Source organism: Hydra vulgaris, chromosome 15, assembly GCF_038396675.1.
Source record: "Hydra vulgaris chromosome 15, alternate assembly HydraT2T_AEP".
Lineage (NCBI taxonomy): Eukaryota > Metazoa > Cnidaria > Hydrozoa > Anthoathecata > Hydridae > Hydra > Hydra vulgaris.
In genome coordinates this window covers 43,691,277-43,709,515 of record NC_088934.1, presented here as the reverse complement: position 1 = coordinate 43,709,515, position 18,239 = coordinate 43,691,277, and the positions used below count along the sequence as shown (strand labels likewise).

Here is an 18,239-nt window from a genome sequence, read left to right as displayed (position 1 = left end):
ATTTCTTCAAAAATTATTTATTATAAAAAATACTTTTTTTGTTATAATAAATTAATTTATAATAAATTGTGGGTTCGGAGTAATAAGGTTGTAACTGACAGTTTGGCAAAATGGAGAAAACACGGTTTAAAAGTTGAAATGTTTTGAAATAAATTTTTAAAATTTTGATATTTTCTGATATTTGGCTCAAAAATAGTTATTAAATAATTGTTCTTATCATAAAGAACTATTCTTATTAGATCATGTAAAACTTAATGTAAAGCAACCCAATTCATCAGAAGCTTAAATTTAAATCATATAAAACCTAATCCATGTCCTCCACTTGGCACGCAGAGGACAAATTTAGGGAAATTCAACCATATTTAGGTTTTACCCCAAAGACAACATAATGATACACTAATCTCAGTTTTGGCCATTATATCAGTTACAATGTTTTTTGCTTTGTATTTTATATTTGTGTTTACTTTATTCATTTTTTGATTTCTAAAACTTTAAAAATTTAAAATAAAATTTTTTATAATTTATGAGCTTTAATCTTTGTAATAATTTTGATTTTTGAAATTTTTGATTTTTGAAATGATTATGATTTTAGATATTGAAAATGAGTTTTTTTTTTTTTTTTTTGAGATACAAGTCTCAAAAAAAAAAATTTAATGAAAATAGTACTTGATGTAAAATATTAAAATGTTTAATCATCTATGATATTTTAAACCTCTCGTCTTAATCTTTGGTTTTATCTTCTTTGATCTTTGAACCTAAAAAAAGTTGTTATTTTACCTTTTTTTTTAAAGAAAAAAAAAATTATTCTGCTTGCTATCAGTTCTTTTAATACAAACAGGTTGTGAAGTGAAAATTATTCTGCTTGCTATCAGTTATTTTAATACAAACAGGTTGTGAAGTGAAAATTAAAAAAAATAAAATAAAAGTTTTGAAATTTTTTTTTTTACCATTCGTTTATCCATTCATCATTCATCCATTCAGTTTTTGTCTTCTTTTATATTTCTGTTTATAAAAATAGCAATAAATTATAATATGTATAATTATATAATTTAAAGTTTAAAATCAAAAAATTTTCATAAAATTTATAAAAAATTTGAAATAGGAAAAGTAATCATGTTGTTAAGTAGATCAGAATCAAAACTTCACTGCTTCATTTCTTTAGCAGTCACATTTAATTATTTAGAAAAAAAAAGTAGCAGCTACTGCTAGAGATTGCTATCTTAAATTTTTTTTTGCAATTTTGAGATTATAAAAATAGAGATTTTGAAATGGTAATATAGTAAGAATCTGAAAATCTCTGAATATGGAAAAACTCCAAAATAATCTTGCTGAAATTAATATGATTTAAATTTTTTTTCTGAAATTGCTTTAACATTAGTTTATTTGATTAGATAAATAATTACGAGGTTACCAAAAAAATGAAGTTTTGAGGTTACAAGATGTAAATTAATTGCAATAGTTTACAATAAACTAGTTTAGTATTTCATACGTTTCGAGGTATGAACCACCATTTTAAAACAATAAATAGTTAAAAAACATGTATGTCTGTGAGATTTATGAAGGTTCTAATTGACATTTTTAATGTTTTGAGATTTCAATATTTGATTTTTAATTGCTAAAATAATTATATTTGTATAATATATACTTTATATTTTTTATAATTATTTATAATACTTTATATTTTTTATAATTGTTTATTGTTTCTACTATTAAGATTATGAAAAAAATGTTTGTTGAATTTTAAGTTGGCTGAAATCTTGTAAAACCTGTTGGTATGGTTGTCAACATAGATACAAACCTGAATACATACATAGACACAAACCTGAATAAATTTAAACTATTTGAGAAAGTTTGGTTGGTCTAATTTTTCTAATTTTTGATTATCCCTGATTCGTAACTGTAATTTTTTTATAGAGCAATACATATACAATACTTAGTATTTCTATTGATTGCTATGTATTTTCAAGCAGAAAATAAATTAGGACTAAGATAATCCAAAGGTTTTGACTATTAAATCTTCTGTATTCCGTAAAACATCTTATATATCTGTGCAAGTATCTTCTTTCATCCTTAGTACACGTTTTAGCCCAAGTACACCAATCTTTCCAAGTACACCAATCATTCCAAGTACACCAATCTTTCCAAGTACACAAGAAGTGTAGTATGAGTGAAATTTTAAAGCTGTTTTGAGAGTAAAATGTGTAATTTAGAATATTTTTAAAGAATCTGTTGAGAACTTTGTATGAATTTTTTGAGCTGTTGTGTAATTTACTCAATTTTTTAATTTTTTATTGCATTTGAGTTGTAAAATTATAAAATGAAAAGTCATTTAAATTTTTAGTTTAAGGTAATTGAGGTTAATGTGATTTAACTTTTAAGGTAAACGAGCTGTTGGATTATTGGGGTGAAAACTCTGGACCGTTAACTTGGCGTCTTACCCCTGGTGAAGTTCGGGCTGTACTTGCTTTAAGGTATTCTTAAAATATACGCGTATTGTTAAGCAATATTTTAATGCTTTTTTTTTTTTTTTTTTAATTTTACATAAAATCTTTTTAGAAGCGATTTTCGAAATGAAGACATTCAAAGGCTGAAGTTGTAAATATTTTTTAACACGAATGTTAAAGTTGAGTCATTATTTAGAAAAAATCTCTCAAACCTTCAATGTAAGAAAATGAAAACGAAATCAATATTTGTATAAACATTGTTCTTGCAAATAAAAGCAGGGTTCTCTAACCACAGAGCCAAGAAGCATTTTAATAGATGATAAATATCATCATATGAAATATTGTTTAAAATTTGTAGGGGAGAATAGGGAAATAATGATTATTGATTTTTCAATAATTTTGATTTCCAAACTAAATCATTTGCTGTAAATTTGACTTAATCGTTGCTTCGCTTGTATTATAAGTATAATATTTCGCTTCTAAAATAAAAAGTATAAATATTTACATAGTTAACTGTTTTTGGAGAATACGGTTGTGATGTGGGAGGAATATAATTTTTATTTGTTTGAAAAACTGTGAAACTTAACAATAATATACTTCTCCCTAGAGAAAAGAAATGTATGGTTCTCATAAGTACTAATCAGTTTTCAATAACTGAAATCATTGTTGTTAAATAGTCAGCAAATATAAAAATATGAAAAAGAAATATGAGGTCGTCAGTTTTGATTCTTTACCCCCTCCCTCCTTCCCTCGTTACAACATTGTAACTCTTTAGTAACAAGTTCTGTATGAGTCGTCATAAAACCACTAACCCTCTTCCACCCTAAAGCGTGACGTAATTTACGGACAACCTCTATGAGAATTTATTAATATATTACTGCAATATTTATTTTAAAATAAAATTAAAAGTTTTATTAAAAAAAAAAAACAGGCTTTAAATAGTAGTTTGTGTACACAAGGTCAGCTCTGGTGCACAATATTAAATAGTTCACTAAATAACACAAGAATGTATCTGCTTAATGTGTCAACATCCTTAAGGTCAGTTGGCATGTCGGTTTCTTTTACTCAGTGGTATTTTTGCGATTATATTATTGTATTTACAATATATATCAAATTTGTATGGCTTTTTTAAAAGATACTTGACGCCAAAAATTTTCAACAAGAAGCTTGTTTATAGTTACATAAACTGTTAAAATATTGCTTCAGAACACAACACTCTAGTAATTCTCAAGCACATAAGTTAAGTGTGTGTTTTGCGTTTTTATGTATGCCGGAAATAATTTATAAATAATTTCAAAATAGCTTTGGAAATCTAGTTTTTAAACATTAATACATATTTAAAGATAGTTTTGTAAATAAAACCTCCAAACAATTTTATTTTTGCATCGCATATTGTGCATACAGAACCAACACAACCCGGGGGGGGGGGGCACGTGTCCCTCATTATTTTCTTAAAAGACCTTTTTTTTTCTTTCAAAAAATGTCCAATATAGAGGACATTTTTTAGAATATGACGATTGTGTCTCTCCACCACGAAACCCGTGGGGTCGGCCACGGCATAAAATTGTTTTGCCCTTCCCAGACCTAGCTAAACTTAAGTTTAGACCCAACTTAATTAACTTAAATGAACTCTTTATATGTGTTTTAGATAGGTACGAGTTGTTTCTCTTTTGGTTACCATGAGTGGTTAAGTGTTGAGCAAAAAAAGGATTGAACTTTGCCAACAGCTTGAAGAAAGTTTCCATTGTGTATTGATCCTAGTTTTTTGTCTACTTAAATAAAATACAAAACTATTATAAATTTCAGTAGCATTATTACATAATAATTGTTCAAAAATTTATATTAATGTGATTTTACACTACCGATCTAGACGAGAGGTTGATAACTTTGATTACACAGGTCAACAACAACAACAAAATTTTTTCTGGTGCCGAGCAAACAATTTGTCTTTTGTATAGCATTTCTCATTTTGATTTCAAATACACTCTTAAAAAAGTTCAGGCTAACTCTGTCCGGAATGGTTCAGGTGGGCAAATTTACCTGAATATTCAGGCAATTTAATTCAAACATTCAGGCATATTACCGTATTGGTTCAGGTATTTTAGCAAACCAGCTGAACACTTAGAATAAAATTCCTGAAATGTTCAGGCAAAAGAAGTTCCGTGAATTTTTCTACCGAAACGTTCAGGTGCTTTACCGGAAACATCAAGTAAATCGCCTGAAAATGCGAAATAATTTTTCCGCGCCAAAAGCAATCACCATTAAACTTTTTAGAGGTCGCATGTGATTGCATTCTCTCATTTTAAATTTTTTTATTAAAAATGAGCATAAAAAAGTTGTCAGAGTCACAGTTGGCAGAATATTTATTATCAAAAGGAGTATCTATAGACGCTACAGAAAAGCTTAAAAGTAAGCTATCTTTTCATATTTTTTGCGAACGTACGTAAAAGAGATGTGTATATAGTATATTTACATATTTATATATGTATATTTACATATGTATATATTATATTTACATACATACATATGTGTATATTGTATGTATATATGCATATGTAAATATATAATGTATATATACATATTTAAAAATACACATGTATATATACATGTATATATACATGTGTATATTTACTTATGTATACATTACAATTACATACATATATATGTGTATATTTTTTGCGAATGTACGTAAAAGAGATGTGTATATAATATACGCATCTCATTTACGTATTATATTATACTATATCATATTATGATATAACATATCATAGTATATAAAATGTAGTATATCATATTATATATAAACTACTATATCATATTACATCATGATATATCTGGATGTATGATATATATATGGATATATGTATATGTATGATATATGATATACATAATAGCTCAAACAAGAATAATATCGAAAAGGGACTCACCGGTATCGTCAGGTCAGATTATCCTTATGTCAAGTAAAGTTACCAGTAGCAGGCTACTGGTAACATGTAATCCAGTACAACCTGCTTCATGTTAACGTAAGGAAGGGCATCCGGTTTTAAAAGATTGCTTCAACTCTTTCATAATGGCATTTATATGTCATTATGAAGAACCATCCAAACCACACCAGTGTGGAAAAATGGATGTAAAACTTACAATATATATATATATATATATATATATATATATATATATGTATATATATATATATGGATGTATGATATATATATAGATGTATACACGTGTATAGATGTCAAAATATATTTTTATTATTTATCATATCGATATACTATATCAATATCTATATTATTAATAACGTGTATCTTTTTATTTAAAAAAGTTTTTAGATTATACACATCACATACTGCATAACTTTTATAATAAAGACCATATAGAATGTGATGTTTACACGTCACATTCTATATGGTGTTCATTATAAAAGTTATGTAGTATGTGATGTGCATAATCTAAAAACTTTATAAATAAAAAGATATACACACAATGAAATTTACAAAGTCAAACTTAGTTCAACTAAGTTTAAATTTGTAAAAAAACTAAAAAATTAAAGTAAATAAGTGATAGATGCACATCTATCTACTCTAATCCTACTATTTTATTAAATTGTTGGTTATAATAATTGTTACAAAATATATTTGATTAAATAATTATAAACTGTATTTAAAGACAAAAAGGTTTCTATTGAAACACAAATGCTTAGTTTTTATACTAAATATACTATTGATTATTATTTTAGGTGAAGAAATTGATGGGTTAGCTTTTTTGGAGTTAAACGCATTATTGCTGCATGCAATGGGCATCAAAATGGGCCAGGCCATTAAAATTCAAGCCATAATTGAGGAAAAAAAGGTTAACTATTTAATAAAATATAATTATAATAAAATATAGACTGCAGAAAATATTTATTTAGTTTTTATTAAAAATATTTTTTTAGTTGTATATAAATTATGATGATTAAAGTGAACATTATTTTTATATTTTACATGATATTTTATAGGGTTTGTTACAACTGAGTTGTTACTTGTGCACAAAATTTTTTCAAACCACTAATGATTATACTTATCATTTAAGAAACACGCACCTGTTGTTTGAACCTTGTTTTTTACGATGCAATGTTAATGGTTGCATTCGCACATTCACACTTTATAAAGTGTTACGTAAACACATTTAAAAAACTCATAGGTGCCATGATACTTTGAAAGAAGTTTTAAACCATTCAGATATTACAATGCAAAATACAGAAAACGAATACTTAGCCAAAGGTTGCAATGAGGTTTCATATTTTGAAAGTTTAACAAAAGAAAGTGTAGCAAAAGAAAGTGTTTTTGTTGCACCTATTGTAGACGAGTATGGTGTTTCACAGGCAGCATTAAAATTTTTGATGTCTTTGCAATCTTCTAGTTCCATTTCTTTAAGCACATCGCAGTTCATAATGGATAGTTTAAATGAGTTGCTAAATGATATTATTAATTATCTGCTTGCCAAGACAGACGTTGTGTTAAAAACATACAGATGTGGTACCGAATCATTTAATGCTCTTTCAGAAGAATTTAACACCTGGAAAAATCCTTTTAAGGGCATTGATACTCATTATAAATTGTTGAATTATCTTAAACTAAAAGGTCTCTATGTTGAACCTGAAGCAGATTCAATAGGAGATCGGTGGGATGTTAAGCGAGACAGATCAACAAAGCAACAAATGCAGGTGTGTGTGAAAAATAAGTTTTACCTTATACCAATTGAGAAAACCTTGAAATTGGTTTTAAAACAACCTGAGACTTGGAAAATTTTAAAAAGAGACAATGAGTCAGCAAATGATATAGCAGAAGATTGGTTAGATGGTAAGCATGTCAGACAGCTAAAAACATATGCCAAACATTATTTTCCTAACAGTATTCATGTATTTATTCAGATTTATTTTGATGAGGTAGAGACAACAAATCCGCTTGGATCTAAAACTGGAATACACAAGTTAGGTGCATTTTATTTTACAATAAAAATTTTTCCACCAGCTGTAAATTCTGCGTTAAGCAATATTCATTTGTTGGCCTTAGCACATTCGGAAGACATTAAACGGTACACCACTGATCCTGTTATGGAAGTTATTGTTCAACAATTAAAAGGCTTACACGATGAGAGTTTTACAGTTTTTTGTGAAGGAAAAGAGATAAATATTCGTTGTTTTTTAACACAAATTGTTGGTGATAATTTAGGGCTGCATGCAATACTTGGATACATGGAAAATTTTAGCAGTGCTTTATTTGCTTGTGACTTGTGTATGGTGACTCAGGATGAGATGCAAAAAGTATTTTGTGAGTATTCTCTTACAATAAGGACACAACAATCATATGAGCAACATATTGAGCAGCTTAAAAATGGTACTATTTCATCTAAAGAGTGTGGCATCAAGCGGCCATCAACTTTAAAAAATTTGAACTATTACCATCCTGCTTGTAATGACTCAGCCGATATAATGCATGATTTATTGGAAGGTGTAATTCCGTTTGAAGTCAAGTTATTTTTGCGCCACATAATTTATGACTTGAAGCTTGTTAATCTCCACGGGCTTAATTGTCGTATTAATACAATGGACTATGGTCTGGTTAGTAAATCAAAACCTAGTTTTATAAGTGAGTCACATTTAAAAAGTCACAACTCATTGCTTGGACAACGGTCAGCTCAGATGCTGATTTTGTTTTTACATTTACCATGTATTTTAGCTGATGTTATTGACAAAGTAGATAATTTAAAATGGCGTTTGTACCAATTGCTAAAGCAGCTGACAGAAATTATTTTATTGCCAAACTCTGTACTGTCGCATGTTTTGTACTTAAAAGATCTTGTATCAGAGCATCATGAGTTATTTAAAATATGTTATCCTGATAAAAGACTTTTATATAAACATCACAGAATGGTTCACTATGGTACTATAATAGAGAATAGCGGACCACTTTTACATATGATGGTAATGCGGTTTGAAGCAAAGCATAACTTTTCTAAGCGTCTTGCTCATATCATTTGTAACTTTAAAAATATAGCATTTTCTCTCGCAAGCAGACACCAACTTTCTCATGTTTTAGTTTGGATGACTAGATGTCCATTAAAAGGGATTTCAGATGTTGGAAATGGTACAATTATTTCATCATCAGATATTAGACATAAGTCATTAATTTTACCTCTTATTGGTGAAAAAATGAATGTGTTTATGACTGAAAAAGTTGTCATTTTTGGTCAAAAGTACCAAACTAAGATGTCTGTACTTCACTCTATTAGTGATGAAGGTGAACCGTCATTTGTTAAAATTGAACAAATATATGTTCATCAAAATGTAATTTATTTTATTGGACTTAAGTGGCATGTCCACATGTATTGTGATCTAACTCTATCGTATTGTTGTTCACTTGATTCAGAGCGTATATGTTTGAGAGCAAGTGACTTAGCAGATTATAAACCTTTTGATACTGTTCATTGTTTAAAACCTACATGTATATACGAGCATATTATTTTACGTCACTATTTGTATCATTGCAATGTATTAAAATGATTTTTCATTTTTAAATAATTTGTATATTTTGCTTAATTGTAAATTCTTAAGATAGCAGTTAAAGAAAAGCTTATTATTGAGTTGCTAAAAATAATATAAGTAGTTTGCTAAACTAAATGTAAAAGTATTTATAACCCACTATAACTTGTCTAAAACAATAAATGTATATATATATATATATATATATATATATATATATATATATATATATATATATATATATATATATATATATATATATACATTTGTTGTTGTGAACAAGTACATTACTCCTTTAATAAACAGCTTGAGAAGTGAATATAAACTTTTTTTTTTTTTTTTTTTTGTAGAAAAATGATATAACATCTACATCTTTCAGTTTAAGTGAAACTTTAAACAGCTCCCTTGATGAGTCGGCTTTGTCACCAACATTATCATCGACAATTCAATCTTCACCTGGTGTTTTAAATGAGTCAAGTAAAGTTAAATTAAAGGTTTCTACTATTGATGTACAGGTTGCTTTAAGATTGGATAACATTGACTTTGTAAGTATACCTTAAAAGTAATTTTTTAAAGTGTTTTGTTTATACTTAGTTCATTATTTTAAACAAACGGTAATAAGCCAGGATTCCCCACATTTTTTGCAGCAATAAATTCCTTTTATAATTAAAAAAACAACAACTAAACTTTCAACTTATACAAATGAAGATTTTGTTTTTATGTAGAACATACGTAGTTTGCTTGATGAACATCAAACAGGTAAGCTTGTTTTGGCAGAATATGATTCTACAGGTGCACTTGTTAAAAGGCGTCAAGATATGATCCACATTGTTGTTAACTCAATGGTCCATAGAGTTGGAAATATGTAAGTTTATGTTTATTTCCGTAATATTAAGGAACTATTGAAATAACACTGAAAAGTTTTGTTTAATAAAAATTATTTATAAAGCTATTTATGAAAATTTATCAAACATTTGCTTAATATAAATTTGGCAATACAAGTATTTTCTTAAATAAATGTTTTAGGTATCCTTCCACAAAAACCAAATCTAATCTTGCAAAAGCTATTATCACTGCCTTTCCAAACCTACATTCTGGTGGAAAACTTGGATATGTGAGACTATTAGAGACATTTTATTAGTTTTTTTTTACCTTTTTTTTTTTCTCCCTAAGGCCAAAGGGGCCACAACAGTCAAGGAATAATTATTATTAGTAGTAGTATATTCACAATTTGTCAATTATAAGTTGAGTTGTCTATGAGGTGATAAATCTAATTTTTCAAAAAAATATTTTTGTAGGAAAACTATTATAGCCCATTTACAGAGTATGTAGTGGGTAATAAGAAAAGGAAGGTCACTCCTCATGGCCACATAGAAGAGAGATTGAAAACTATGCGAAAACATGTTGGTGTTCATGTACAAGCTCGTCGAAAGAGAGTTATTGTTTTAGCAGAAGAGTTCCACTCGTCCGGTATTTTAATATTAAGTATATTTTTCATAAACTCTTTCTTCGTTTAATTAAGACATTTACCTAATACTCAGTATTGAAATTAATTTTCCAAATAAAGCATATAAACAATCAGCTAATAAATCTAGCTAAAACAAACATTTTAAATCTATATAAATATTGAAAAATAGTTTTTTAAATTTATTGTGTTATAAATAATATATTTTTTTCTTGTATAGCGCCTTTCTCAAAAGAAGAACTAAGTATGATAGGAGAGTTGAGATTTGATGACTTAGGCTATGAAAGAAAGTTGGACTATATGGAAAAAACTTCATGCTCTCGACGAAAATGGATTGTGAATTGTAGGCCAACATTTGAAGATTTACTTAAAACATTTCCGCCACTAAAAGATCTAGCCATACACGTAAGAATAAAAATTACCTTATTATCATTAAAACCTTTCACCAATAAATATTTAAAATTATTCAATCACAAAAATTAAATGTATTGTAATTCATACAAAATACATCTAAGATGTATCTTTTATGAGTTAAATGATACATCTTTTGAATTACAAGATACGTAAAAGTTACATGATGATCTTGTATTTTTTAAATATTTTTTTGTCCTAAAGGTTTTGCTAAAGTATTCTTAGTTTTGCTGAAGTAAAATTAAAGAAAATGATTTTACTAGCAGTCTTATACTATATTCTTATCTTAGTTTCAGAAGGATTTCTGTTGCAATTTTCCAGAGTCAAATGATTTTTTGGCTCATTGGGAGCAAATAACGCCACATGTTATCTCTTGGGCAAGGCAAAAAACAAATTTGATGGTGAAGCAGATTCTTGCTGAGCTTGATATGCAAGACAACCCTTCTATAGGTATCTAAGTGTTATAAAACAATATGGCAGGGTGTATTTGATATTTAAAATCATTATAATAATTTATAAATTAATAAAAGGATTTCACTAACAAAAATTATTTGTTTTTTTAAAACAGGAATTGAAATGGATTTTGCATTTTTATTACTCCCCTTTATAATTAAAGTGCCATCAAAGAATAAAAGTTGTGCATCAGCTGCTGAAGTTGCAGAACATTTCATTCAATTTTATCCGGTATATTGGAATAATAGATTTCTAATAGATATAAATTTATACATATTAAGTATAATATTAAGTTTGTAGTAATATGCACAATAATATATATTTAATAACTTTACATGTTATTAACATTGCTATACAGAAAAATGCCCCGTTGAGAGTCGGACTCTCAAGGGAAGGGGAATACATAAATATTCTGCGAATGTCCGAGTTAAGCAAAGTTCTCGGTATACCGAGATACCGGTAAACAGATTTTCAATTCTCATTGAACTTTCTCTACATATATAGAGAGAGTTCATGGGGAATTGAAAATCTGTCAGATTTATCCAGTGTCTAAGTTAACAGGATTTTACTGTTTAGTTATTAAATATAGTATTAGTTTAAAGTTGTATGTGCTGATATTTATATTTATTATGTATCAAAATTACATTTTTTAATGACTTATTTTAATTTCTATACTGCATCTAAATAGGTATCAACTCCGATGGAAGTTGTGATTCAAAGTCGTACTCACAAGCATCTTTTAGTCATAGCTTTGGGTACTCATTGCAGTGTCGAACAATTATTTATTGTCACGGAGTGTCGAGGTGTTCCTATCAACAGATGTATATCTTATGCTGTGGACATATTAATTAAACTTTATTTTTTAATGAACATGGAGTATGCGGAACAATGTAGCCACATATTGTACTTTTTGCAACATACCGTGTTAGGTTACCAAGATGAAATGCATCTATCGAGAGGAGCCAGTGACTTGTCCCTTTACCTTAGACAAAAACTTAATCAATTTTAAATGCCGAAACAATTATATTTTAATTATTATTTTCTATATTGAATTGTTAAGCATAAATTTGTATTAATTATAAATTTAAGTATATTGACTGTCTGAAAATCAAATATCGTTTTTATGTCTAAACCGAGTTCATTTATAATCACAATTTGGCATTTTACTGAAAATTTAACATCTTCAGGCCTAATGAAAACTAATATCGAATTTTACTAAAAATTTAACATCTTCAGACCTAATAAAAACTAATATCGAATTTACGCCTAAACCAAGATAGTTTATAATCGCGATATGGAATTTTACTGAATATTTACTCTTTCAGGCAAAATACCTGAACTACTTTGTGCCGTATGGAACCAGACGAACATTCAGGTAAAATACCTGAACTTGAACTGGTTCAGGTTTAGGTATTTTACCTGAACCTGAACTGGTTCAGGTTCAGGCATAATACCGGAACCGAAACAGTTCAGGTTCAGGTAAAAATCCTGAACCAGTTCAGGTTCAGGTATTTTACCTGAATGTTCGTCTGGTTCCATACGGCACGAAGTAGTTCAGGTATTTTGCCTGAAATTTCCGTCAATTTACCGGAACTTTTTTAAGAGTGTATGCAACTCATTTTTCACCATCACGTCATGTTGCAAAGTTATTTGGGTTCAAATCTTTAGCATTTGGGGTGAAATCCTTTAAATTGTTAAAAAATGTTTTCTAAATTCTCTATGAAAATGCGCTACTTTTGAGACCCAGGTTGACATACTTTTGAAGATTTTTTTTTTTTTTTGACAATGTTTGGGATTTTACCCCAAATACTTAAGATTTGAACCCAAATATCTTTACAACTTGACGTGATGGTGAAAAATAAGTTGTATAGTTAAAATCAAAATGAGAAATGCTATACAAAAAATAAATTGTTTGCTCGGCACCAAAAAATTTTTGTTGTTGTTGTTGAGCTGTGTTATTTTTCGTAGAACTTTGGTTCAACACTTTTTTCGGTCTAGTATTCAAAATTGATCTTTCCTTTGTTTCGTTTTGAGATAAGAATGCAGCAATTTATTTTCATTTGATTGGCACTTATTTTCATAACGTTTTACTTTTATTTTATTTTATTTATCTTCTTTTATAATATTGTACTTTTTATTTCTTCTTGTTCTTATTGTTTTTATTTGATTTATTATTTTTTTTTTCATTTTTTTGTTACTTATTTGAAGATTTTTGTTATTTTAAATTACTGTTAAATTTTAATCATGGCCAACAGGGGTAACAATTTCTTTTTCTTTTGCTGAAATTTTTTTACCGTTTACTTTTCTCATAGTATTATTTTATTTAAATAATAATTTTCATATTGTCCCTGTAATTATCAAGATTTTTTGCAAAACATTGTCATTTGACATAAGCATGAATATACTCAAATTCAGGGGCTATTCTACGTGGGTATTTGGGGTTTGAAAGTGTCATTCCCCAAAGAATGCAATATTCAAGTTATAGTTGGTTTTTTAAGGAATAAAGTCAGCTAGTTGGGTATTTGACACATTTGAGCCGGGTGATTTTTAATTTTGAGGAGTTTCTTTTTTTTTTTTTTAGAAAGCAGTCATTTTAAAGATTCGACCCCCTCATTTTAATTCTAGAATCGCAACTGCTCAAATTTCAAATTTGTTCCAATGCTTTAAAGTGTCATACCTAAAATGTTTAAAAAAATTATTTCATATATTTTCTTAATTTTTATTCGATACGTCTTTTACCATTGCTGATGAATAGAAGTGTTTTTAATATAAGATACAAGTACTATAATAAATTATTGTAAATGAGTCAATTTCTCATAAGACGGTTTTGTCGCAACTAATGTTGTATGAAATTAAAGTTTGGGCTATCTATAAAATTTTAACCAGTATGTTAAATTTCATCATTAGGAATGTACAAAATAGATTTGATTTTGCACGAATCTGCTTTTTAGATGTTTTTGGATATCATCAAATAATGAGGCCCAATAATTTTTTCCATTCCGCTACCGTAACATAAATGTAACTACATCTGTGAATTATTATTATTTTTGTAACAAATTCTATTTTTGTAATGAAATATACTGGGTACTATAACTACAGCCTACATGTTAAGTATATTAACCAAATTTAATGACATAAAAAATTTAATTTATGTGACAATGTCTGCTCCGTTACTGACATTTGCTAATTATTTATTATTTAAAAGCAAAACAGTGTAAGCTACATTTTAAATTAAAGGGAAAATCTTAGTATACAAATAAATTCAGTACATTGTCTTTTTAAAAAAGGTAAAACGTCTTTAAAAAAAGAAACTAACTCGACAAAAATCTTTTTCGGATTTAAATTGTACAAATACTGTCCGCTCCGTTACTGGATCATTACCATACATCATTAATGTGAAGAAAGTCGTGGTCGCTCACAACATCATTTGCTTTAATCAATAAGATATTCAAATTTTCATCGAAATTAACCAAATCAATGATATTGTTGCTTAAATGTTAAAATAGGTAATCATTGACATTCATTGCATTGGCCGAAGTAACACTTTCATCACTGTTAAAATTCTGCAATATTAAAAAGAAATTCACGGAAGTACTTAAAATAAATTTAATTATTATAGAAACAAATAAATTAGCAAAATAATAAAATACACAAATATTTTTTTTACCGTGCTAGAGTTTTTGGAAAATATATATCGCTTTAAATTGTAGTGTATGTGCAAATTGTAGCCCTCTTACTGAAGCAACTTAAATCTCGATACAAAACATTAAATTTTCTGTCTGTGTGCAGCTGATGCAATTTCATAGTGCCTGTAATAGCCTTTAATGTTTTGGAACATTTTGAGTCAAAAGAAGTATTTTTGAATCCCTCAATATAGTAAAACTTTATTAATGAATGTCCATTGTTAAGAAAGTTATATAAACTTTCTGCATCTGGAAGGTCACAACCCATATTAAGCAATTGATCTGCCTGACGTTTCACAGATCCTCCTATCGCATCTGGTGCTCCTTTGCCATGCCCACTTTAAAAAAATTCCAACCAGCTAAATTAAATTTTAATTCGTATATCAATGTAGAGAATAAGAAGAAGTTTTACTTATTCCTATATTGTGTGGTTGGTCCATCAGAAAAACAATGAAGATCTGTAATTTGTAGGTTATCTATTGTGAGTTCAATTAGCACGGGTTCCAGATGTGCCCATATAGAAGGAGGATTGTGTCTCAAAGAGTCGGATATAGTTGTAAATGACTGATGTCCATCCATTTTATAAATTACTCCTGTATGCAATGTAGCTTGTTTGTTACTTGCTCCAAAATGTGAAGATTGAATTGCAGCAAAATTCTTGCACACATAGTTCTCAGAAAAATCTATATGTAAAACAGCTTCGTTCACATTTACTGTTTCTTATAACTGTTTGTACATTCTGAACTGGTGTCTTATTATAAAAACATGATTGCATAGCTCGTTTCGAATTGATTCACAGAATTTTAATTTAAGATCTTTAAGTGTTCCACGCTTAACACTTTTCCTGATAACATTTGTTGTTTTCTTTTCTCCCATCTTTTCGTTTTCCTGTTTTTCTTTTTCCCACTGGAACCAAACTATAATACTTTCATCTTTTAGCAATCCTTTTGCTTGAAATTGAACACGAGACTTAAAACAAATGTTACATTCTCTGAACATGCATTCTCTTCTATCAGTACTACAACAAACTTGTTTCACTACTTCTTCAATATTTTTTCTTTCAAAACACGCAGGTTAATAAGTTTATCACAAAGTAATTGTATGTTCTTGTGTTTTTTGCACAGACATGTATCTCTATCTTTAGCCGACGGTTTGCGGACAAAAAATGGGCGATAACGAGTGAACGTTGTAAATAAAATGTTGTTTCTCGTATATTCCGAGTTAAATTTTTCATAAAGATTTATTAATGAATCGAGTAGTAGTCGCTTTTGTTTTTTATCTTTATTTTTTGTTTCAGTCTGTTACTTTCCAGTTGTTATTCTAGAATTGTCATTACGTGTATATAATCCTAATACTAAAATACTTACAAATTACTCTTACAATAACTTGAAAGTAAAAAAACGCAGCGTACATATAGCAATCGTATTTAACGCTGCAAGGTAATCATATTTTATCGCTGCAGTAAGTCCCTAATGGTCGACGTGTTTATTTAATGCAGAAAATAGCTTAGTTTAAAGCTTTTGATTTTTTTTATCTTCGTGATGTCAGCTCCGTTATTAAGAGGAAATCACGGAGTTGACAGTAACGGAGTAGACATAATTATGCATAATCAATAATATCACTGGAAAACATCTTTAAAATCTTTTATTGCTATATTGTCAAAAAGATTTAAAGAGTACTAAAACACGCCATATAAAAATTTGTAGTTTTACGGAATAAAAAATCTTAACGAAGTCAACTTCGAATAAGAATATCATTTTTAAAATAAGGTAATTAGGCTCTCATTTTTATATAAATAATGCTTGCAGCACGATATAACTTTAAATGTTAATAAATTCCATAGGGCTGGACTTTTTTTCATTATTTTAATTAGTAAATAAGTAAAAACTACAAACCTGTGACTATTTTAGTATGTAATAACGGAGTGGACAAAAAATGTGGGGACAGCAAGTTTTTGACAAGAGCTACAACAGGATAAGGTGTAAATCAATACATGTATTAAAATACCATATATTATCATGTCTAAAGCACCAAATTATGTCTCCGATTAGCCTTACTACAAAAGAAAAAAATTATTGAGTATAACAATATAGTCCTAGATGCAGGACATCTACGGACATTTTTGATTAACAATTGTGCACACAAAATTTTAAATTTTAGTTGGAAATATCCGATAAAATGCTAGTTTATATTAACGATAAGTATTACTACCCACGGTGCTGATTTTTATGTTACTTGTACAAGAATTGCGTTTTTATAGCTGTTTGACAAAATTTCAGTAACGGAGTTGACGGAACGAGAAAATGACTCAAATGCAAAATAAAAGATATTAAAAAATTTATATAATGTGTTTAGCCTTTTTTTTCTTCTAACTTTTTTTTTAAACATAAAAGTCGATATAGTTATTTATTTAGTTTATATTGAGATCAAACCTAATATTGTAATTAACTGTATGTGCTATAATTGTTGTTCGGTAAAAATAGATCACTAAATTCTTTTGGTGATATATTGATGTTGTTGTTGCAATGCTTATTAATTATACTGCTGAAAAAAAACTTAAATGACTGTTCATCATGTTTGTTGGACACTTTAAAATTTAAAAAGTTTTTATTTCTAATATTGTACTTGATGTTGTCAAGGTTAATAAAATTAAATTGTTTAAATAAGTTCATCGGTTTCTTGTAATAAATTATTTTATTGCATAGTTTTAGTGCTAATAATAGAAATATTGCATAAAAATCGATAATGAAAACTGCATAAAAAAATGAAAACTGAAATCGATAAATATTACTTGATATCGATAGCGATACTTCAATAACTATTGATATCATAAATTTCATCTTTTTGCTTATTTCATCTTTTATGTTTGTTGACAAAATACTACTTATTTTAAATTCATTTAGAATACTACCTAACCATTTGGAACTATCTGTTTTTAGACATTTGTTGAATATAGTCATTAATGGATCAGTGTTTTGAATCATATGATTTTTTAAATAACTTTCGTTAAAATATCGGAACAACCACAGCCGCTTTTTTCTTTTAAGTTTTTAATTGCATCAATGATTCCATATTTATTAATAAAAAGAAATGAAAAGTTTTACCTACTTTTTTAACGCTGATTGTTGTTATAACCCCCTCATCTCTCTTTTATTTTCGAGTTTTATTCTCGATGTTGTTATAACCCCCTCATCTCTCAAGTTTAATTCTCTGTAACACAAATTTTGACAAACAAAGCTAAATTTGGAAAACCAAGT

General features: G+C 28.0%; 3 protein-coding genes across 5 annotated transcripts in view; all 3 read left to right on the top strand.

The window, feature by feature from the left end:
- LOC100202673 (conserved oligomeric Golgi complex subunit 4) overlaps positions 1-2,740 on the top strand; it is an 82,148-nt gene extending 79,408 nt beyond the window's left edge. For all 3 annotated transcript variants that reach the window (XM_065819882.1, XM_065819884.1, XM_065819883.1), the window contains exons 29-30: positions 2,380-2,471; positions 2,557-2,740. In XM_065819882.1, the coding sequence (XP_065675954.1) occupies positions 2,380-2,471; positions 2,557-2,599 (135 nt within the window). In that variant the 3' untranslated portion in view covers positions 2,600-2,740. The remainder of the gene's footprint in view (positions 1-2,379; positions 2,472-2,556) is intronic.
- Positions 2,741-4,684: 1,944 nt separating this feature from the next.
- On the top strand, positions 4,685-12,412 carry LOC136092155 (uncharacterized). Its single transcript, XM_065819881.1, has 10 exons — positions 4,685-4,853; positions 6,184-6,296; positions 9,321-9,515; positions 9,696-9,835; positions 9,997-10,084; positions 10,269-10,440; positions 10,656-10,840; positions 11,137-11,296; positions 11,415-11,530; positions 11,988-12,412. Exons 1-10 carry the CDS (start codon positions 4,766-4,768, stop codon positions 12,306-12,308), a joined length of 1,578 nt encoding a protein of 525 aa, XP_065675953.1. The 5' UTR covers positions 4,685-4,765; the 3' UTR covers positions 12,309-12,412.
- Positions 6,546-9,140, top strand: LOC105850775 (uncharacterized). Its single transcript, XM_065819880.1, has one exon. It carries the CDS (start codon positions 6,676-6,678, stop codon positions 8,989-8,991), a length of 2,316 nt encoding a protein of 771 aa, XP_065675952.1. The 5' UTR covers positions 6,546-6,675; the 3' UTR covers positions 8,992-9,140.
- Positions 12,413-18,239: the final 5,827 nt, after the last annotated feature.